Genomic DNA, 7,314 nt, shown 5'->3' on the forward strand with positions numbered 1-7,314 from the left:
GATTCTGTATGCTTTTTATATTTATATAATTTAATATAGTTAACTTAATCTATATCACACAAAGAGTACCGTTTTTCTGCAGATATCAGCATGAACATATTTAATAATCATTTTATACAAGTTCAGTAAAGCAGTAAGTGACTAACATTTTAGACATAATATTGCTTGTTTTTGCTCAATTTTGCTAACGAATATAGTTCCAAACAAAGATCACAGCACTGTTTTGCATCTCTGAGCAAAGGACGGTGTTTACTTAGTGAATGAATCAGCCTTTTGAACAAATCGGTTGAATAAATGATTCAGTGATTCACTCATTAACACAGTCAAATGCGTTGTTCCTGAATTAATCAGCCGTTTGAATGAATCGGTTGAATCTCAATGACTCACTCATTAACAGTCACCTGCTGTCACCTACTGGCGGTTTTAATTTCACATTCCGACTATTTTTTATGTTTTAAAATAATTTCAAATAACAGCATTCAGCGTTTTATGTTAAAAACAAAACATTATTTATTCATCTGTGATGGCAGGTTAAATGCATCCATGTCCCCTCTGAAATAGGCCTACATTAAACTGTGTAAATAAATCTAAATTCTATTTCAGATGCAGATTCCATAAATGTTTTCTTATGTTGGAATGAAAGACACTAAGTACCAGATGAAGTGCTTCTTATTCTTACCCAAAAATGCAAAATGGAAGAAAGAGTTAAAACTGAACACAATCTTGCTACTCAAGCTGTGTATGAACATTTGATATATTATTTATTTGCTTCTTTTCCATTTTGCATTTACTTGTACTTTTACTTTCAATACTTAAGTAAGTATTGTAAGTACTTTTCGTACTTAAGTACAATAAATATCACATACTTTAAGACTTTTACTCAAGTAATATTCTAAACGGTGACTTCAACTTCTACCAAAGTCATTTTCTGGTAGGATATCTGTACTTTTACTTGAGTATGGCTTTCAGGTTCTTTATACACCACTGATTAAAAGCAGTGTTGTATGTGTAGTAGGGTATTATAAGAGAGTGATTGACTCAGCGAGTGTGATTACCTGCATCTGACACAGCATTCATTCTTCAGCTCAATCTCATATTCACAATAAAACATTAGTTTGAATGTACACTGAGGAAATATCTTTGTCGTACTATCCTTTCATCTGTTAAGAGTGATTTCCAATGACAGCACTGCTCAGTACATTTGTTGGCTGCGTCTTAATGTGTTGTTGAAAGTAAAAATGACTTCCTTGTTTACCACCGCGTTTCACTGTCTCTTTCAACATAAAAGTCTTCACTGCTGACTCGTAAAAACCATATACTGTAAAAAAAAGACAGACAACACACATTCACTCTCTTCCACTGAAGAAAAGTGAAGCCGCCAGTTTCCCAATAGGGCGCTGACATCTTGTGCTGATTCGGGACCTGAGTTTGCGCAGTAGCGAGTGAAGTGGAGCCGTGTCCCGCCCACACTCCCGCAGAGTCGATCGCAAGGACACGCCCCTGACCGCTCCAATTTTTGCCTGCTGATAGCTGTACAAGGGGCTTGTTAAAATGAAGATAAATACAACTCCAAGTGTAATTGAATTATTTTCTCTTGTCTGACGTCCCATTACATGGAGAGGGCGGGTTTATGATCTATACTGGGACAAAGACAATAGAATACCCAAGACGTATAGTTTTGAATGGGGAGAAATGCAACGCTCAATATGGCTACTCTATCAAAGGAAGCCCCTCCTTATAAATAAAAGAGCCAATCTCTTTTTTTTTAAGAGCCAATAAGCTTATTCTAATGTTATTTGAGCAAAAGAAACAACATTTATGAGACAGCTATTGTCATTCACTGGTGATTTCAAATATGAAATTTAATCGCAAGCTTGGCGAACAGTTTTGGAGAATTTGATGTTTCCCCATTCAAAGAGATAGGAGCTGCACTTGCATGCCTGAGAGGCGTTTCAAAGATGCCTTAAAGGGGTCATGAACTGAGAAACCAAACTTGCCTGGATCTTTTGACATATAAGAGATCATTGTACTATAAAAATGTCCTGTAAGTTTCAGAACTCAAAACTTTGTCGTTACTCTAAAAACAGCTTATATTGAAGGCAGTCTGCCAAAACGACAGCTTTTGGAATGTTCTACTCTATGAGGTATTAGTGTGGATAAGCTCCGCCCCCGCAGAAGAAAATCGGCATCACTGCCTGTTTAGCCCCGAGAGAGAGGCGAACGCACAGGTCTATGCAGAAACCAGATGATAAAGATGGCTCTGAAGACAACAAGATGCTGTGCAGAGCCAAGTTGTGAAAAAAACTCGGACTATTGTTCACTTCATTTTACAGCGGATTCGTTTACAAACAAGGCACAATTCGACACAGGATTTTCAAAAAGATTGAAACTAAAAGACGACGCTGTGCAGACTATATTGGATCTGACAGTAATGTCGCAACACAAGTGTAACTGTTTTCATTACATCGTCATATTGCTTTGTCTCTTCTGACAGATAGTTTGATATGAGTAGTTATGCGTTTTTAACCTAAATCACAGCAGTGTCCATCTGTGAAGGATGTAGGCTGTCAAACATACACAACTTTTACGACGCCTTCCAAACAGGATATATCACCCTCTGAAGGGTACTTCGGAGTGAAAAAAATCATGGCCACCATATTGAAGGGTCGTTCCAAACCGAAGTGCTCAAAACTGGCCACTTCAAAGGGCCCTTCGGAACGAAGGATTTCCAAGGGTACAACTGATGGTGATCCTTTGTGCTGATTCTTTCCATGATGATGGGGCCTCTGTGTGGGCACGGGATGATGACGCAGAAGGGCACTTCAAGAAACAGTTGTTTGGTCCCCTACACCCTTCAACCCTTCAAAGCTCTCACTCCAGAGGGTAAACCCTTTAAACCCTATTTACGGAATAGGGATGAGCCCTTCTGATTGGAACAGAGGGTTAGTCAATCATAGCAGTGGGCATTTACTTCTGAGTCTACAATCTGCCACGCCTATTCAAACAGAGCATTCTGATTAGGGGGTCGAAAACAGGACAGAAAATATCCTATTACTTCTAAATTATGTTTTGATAACATTATAAGTGGACCCCAGAGAACTGTACAAAATAAAAAACAAAGGCAGTTCATGATTCCTTTAAAGGGACTTTGACTGGGACCAGCCACCTAGGGGCAATCAAAACATTTTGGCTTCACTTTTCAGTGCTTGTGAGGCACACTTGGTAAAAACAGTCTCTTGCCGCGTCTAATGGCAAAATAATGTAACTAAAATCATCATCACGAACACACACACACACACACACACACAGACACACACACACACACACACACACAGTTTCCCAAAACTAAACACTATTAGTAAATACTACTATTATTTATATAAATATTATTTATTGAATAACAATATTTAATAAACAACAACAACTGCTATGGGATCAAATTCCTGCCAAATGTATTGCAGTCACGGATAAAAAATAGCAAGCGTGAAACCAAAATTTAAAAACGCAAGTAAAAATATCTTGCACAAAATTAAAAAATGAAAGTTTTCAGAATAGCAAACAATGGTCACGGATCGAAAAATAATAAGCGTAAATCATGTAAAAATGTAACAATGCATTTAAAAAAAAAAAGCATGAATCAATAACATTTAAAATCATATTGCACAAAACTGAAATATTAATGCAAAATTATCTGACTTATAACATATTTTCCTTGTTTATATGTCTCTGTTTTTTACTGTTCTCAGACATTTTCTGCTCATATTTTTATTTTTTGTATGCTTATGCTGTTTTTCCCTTTGCTCGTTTCCACGTTCTGCGCTTGCTTTTCCAAATGTTGCAATTAGAGTTTCATGTAAATCAGGGCGGGTTTAAGCGTCATCATTGGTCCACTAGTTCTAGATTAACAGTTCCTCCTCTCGCCAATCAGATGAAGAGGGGCGGCTTATATTTCTCTGTTTTTTGTGCTCTATTCTGCTCATATTTTTAATTTTTGTATGCTTATGCAGTTTTTCCCTTCGCTCGTTTCCATGTTCTGCAATTGCTTTTCCAAATGTTGCGGTTAGAGTTTAACGTAAATCAGGGCGGGTTTAAGCGTCATCATTGGTCCATTAGTCAGGGGCGTTACTAGGGTTGGGAGAAATAAGGGGCGTAACCCAGTAAAAAAACAAAGAAAGAAAATAAATCTCTTCAATAACTTGTTTAAAATACATTTATTTCATACTAAGTAACATTCAAATCCGTTAACATATTTATTGACATATCACTTACTGATATAAAACTATAATTTCGAGTATTTCTTTATTGCACAATGCACATTTCTTAATATTATCAACCTATTATATTATTAACTTAAAATGTGTTTTAATATCACTATTAATAATATTGATATAATAATGTAATTTCAATATTAATATCAGAAATTAAATGCAATATATTTAATATATAATATAATATATATATATTTGCTTCTCAATACTCAAATTGATGATTCCTCATTTTCTTGCTCCTCCGTCCTTGAGCCTGTGACCCGGAAACCGATCGAACTCAGCCATCTTGAAGGACATAAAAATGACGCTATATTGATGTGTGCATGCCCAGTAGCTGCAGCTGTATCCCTTCTAGCCTTAACCCATCTCAATTCTCTAATCGCACCATGAGGAGGCGAGGAACGAGTGAGGAGACTTCCAGAGGAGCTATGAGCAAGGATACACACGTGTATCCTATAAGGAAGTCTTTTTTGGTGAAAAACCTGATGCACATACAAATTCTCCTCGCCCTTCACATCTGTCGTGATAATTTTAATTTACATTTTACCTTTGCAGTTTAAATAAACCATACATGTCATATATTTCAACAGGGCATCTTGCTTTATTAATAGTTATTATAAATGTCTTAAATAACAAACTTTAAAAACATAAGGGCAGATCCCTTATTCCCAGATTCTGTCATTTCCTAAAGGCTAAGACACGAGGAAAGGAAAAGAGGATGCACAAATAAGAAATGAGAAGCACCCAATCTGCACAAGAGCTGACATGATCAATGAGCTTTATTTGATTATGTATTTGATTTTTTATCTAAAGGTAGTACAGAATCTTAAATATTTCGCTTTTGCTTTCAACAAACTTGACACGCATTAAAGCCCATTGCTCATGTCATTTCAAAGCCCTCTGGAGGCCGACTCACCTGAAAGGGATGCAAACCCGCAGACATCGGTCCACAGCAATAGCCAGGAGGGTGAGCACTGACGCTTGCAGCGGCACGATGAGAAAACAACTGATGAAGAGACAGGCATGGAAAGGGATTTTGATGTGGATGTCCACAGTCACAGCCAGAGGAATTGCCACGGCCCCAACCAGGAAATCAGCCACCGCCAGAGACACGATCAAGCAGAAAGTGGGTTTGTTCAGGGCTCCACTTCTCCACACGGCCCAGATCACCAACATATTGCCCAGACAGCATCCCACTGCAATGAGCACTTCAAGAGAGATGTAAATGAATCCTCCACCTGATACCATTGTGATTACAGGACTGGAAGCCTCTGTGTGAATACTAGACTGAAAGTTGCTATAACAGGCAGAGAGGAAATAGAGAGGCTATTTTTCTCACTACCAAGAAAAAAAAAAGCCTTCACACCTTCAGACCTCTTCCGGAGGAGGATCATTTAGTGGTTTTAGAATGCGAATTACAGAAATAATTGGCTAATACTTACTTCATAATGAAGCATTACACTCATAATATACTGAACACATACACACACACACACACACATAATTTAAATACAGAAATACATTGCCATTTTGAATATTGCGTTGCCATTTTGAATATTGCATTGCCATTTTGCATATTGCAATTTAAACTGAATTTCGCTACCTATATGCTTCCATACACACAAAAAGAGAAAGAAAAACCGTAAAAGAACAAGGGTTTGTTTTTTGTAATCAATTTGCACTGTTTGAGAATGTTTTTTTTTTAAATTTCAAAATAGGCATATGATTAAGAGTGAATGTGTGCATGAAAAGCCAACATTTTTATTTATCATGTCACATTCAGTTATGAATTAGCCTACATGAATCACATAGATGATTCATTCTATATTTTTAATTCAAAATGGTCAAATTTGAAAAAAAAAAAAAAAAGTGGGGTAGGCAGTGGGGTAGGCTAGTTTGCATATAACAGGATATTACTGTTGGTCTTTCTAACAATTGTATCGAAAAACAGATATTAGATATTAAATATTTAGCTACTCATCTTACCTCACACTAGAGCCCTGTGCTTGATTGTTTTCTTAATCCCGCTCCTGCTGAATTTTTGACCATTACCGCCCACTCCCGCAAAGATTCTAATACTGTATATTTTCGTGCAACGCCAATATTTGGGGTATTGAAATCACTTTTAAATGAGTGGTCAGTGTTCATTTTCACTTTCGATTTCATGATCACGCACACTCTGTGTAAAGGGAGCACAACTTACGAGATCAGACATGTCAAAGAGCTCAGGATCTGTTTAGCAGCAAATCCTTCAGCATGGTTTTATCAAATCTGACTCAGGCAGCTCGTGTTGGATGCAGGGTTGCCAATTCCGCTTTTTCCATGGAAATGGGCTACTTTTAAACTGTTGCCATGGGTTGATTTTCCACCGCGGGTTAAAAGTTTGAAATACTGCATAAATTACATTTGACTGAAATGCTTGTAGCCTATTTAAATATTTGACTTTCTACCTATGATAAAACTCCGCTAGATGTCTAGTTTTTTGAAGGAGGACCACTGGTAGGAAGCCTTTGAGCTGTGTTTATGATCAATATACTTAACAGTGACTGTAAAAGATATTTTAGGTATGAATCATACGTACATATTTTGAGTTTTGATATTTAGGATATGGTTATTATGCTACTTTGCGCAGTTTTTGACTGGCATTGGCTAGTTTTGTCACGCAGACCTGGCAACCCTCGCTAGATGTCTAGTTTTTTGAAGGAGGACCACTGGTAGGAAGCCTTTGAGCTGTGTTTATGATCAATGTACTTAACAGTGACTGTAAAAGATATTTTAGGTATGAATCATACGTACATATTTTGAGTTTTGATATTTAGGATATGGTTATTATGCTACTTTGCGCAGTTTTTGACTGGCATTGGCTAGTTTTGTCACGCAGACCTGGCAACCCTGGCTGTATGGAGCAGAACAGACACTTTCAGTTTAGTGTAGCTACGTTTTCCATCTGAACTAAATGATTTTTATTTCTATAAAAAATAAAAATGACAGAGAGGGCAGTGCCACGGTGGGAAAGTAATGTAATCGGTGTAAACAGTCACTGCGT

At 37.1% G+C, this 7,314-nt stretch overlaps 1 protein-coding gene across 1 annotated transcript in view; it reads right to left on the bottom strand.

The window, feature by feature from the left end:
• Positions 1-5,516, bottom strand: part of adora3a.1 (adenosine A3 receptor a.1) — a 7,872-nt gene extending 2,356 nt beyond the window's left edge. Inside the window, exon 1 of the mRNA XM_016457090.1 lies at positions 5,185-5,516. Within this exon, the coding sequence (XP_016312576.1) occupies positions 5,185-5,516 (332 nt within the window). The remainder of the gene's footprint in view (positions 1-5,184) is intronic.
• Positions 5,517-7,314: the final 1,798 nt, after the last annotated feature.

This window comes from Sinocyclocheilus anshuiensis, unplaced genomic scaffold (assembly GCF_001515605.1).
Source record: "Sinocyclocheilus anshuiensis isolate Anshui unplaced genomic scaffold, SAMN03320099.WGS_v1.1 scaffold447, whole genome shotgun sequence".
Classification (NCBI taxonomy): Eukaryota; Metazoa; Chordata; class Actinopteri; order Cypriniformes; family Cyprinidae; genus Sinocyclocheilus; species Sinocyclocheilus anshuiensis.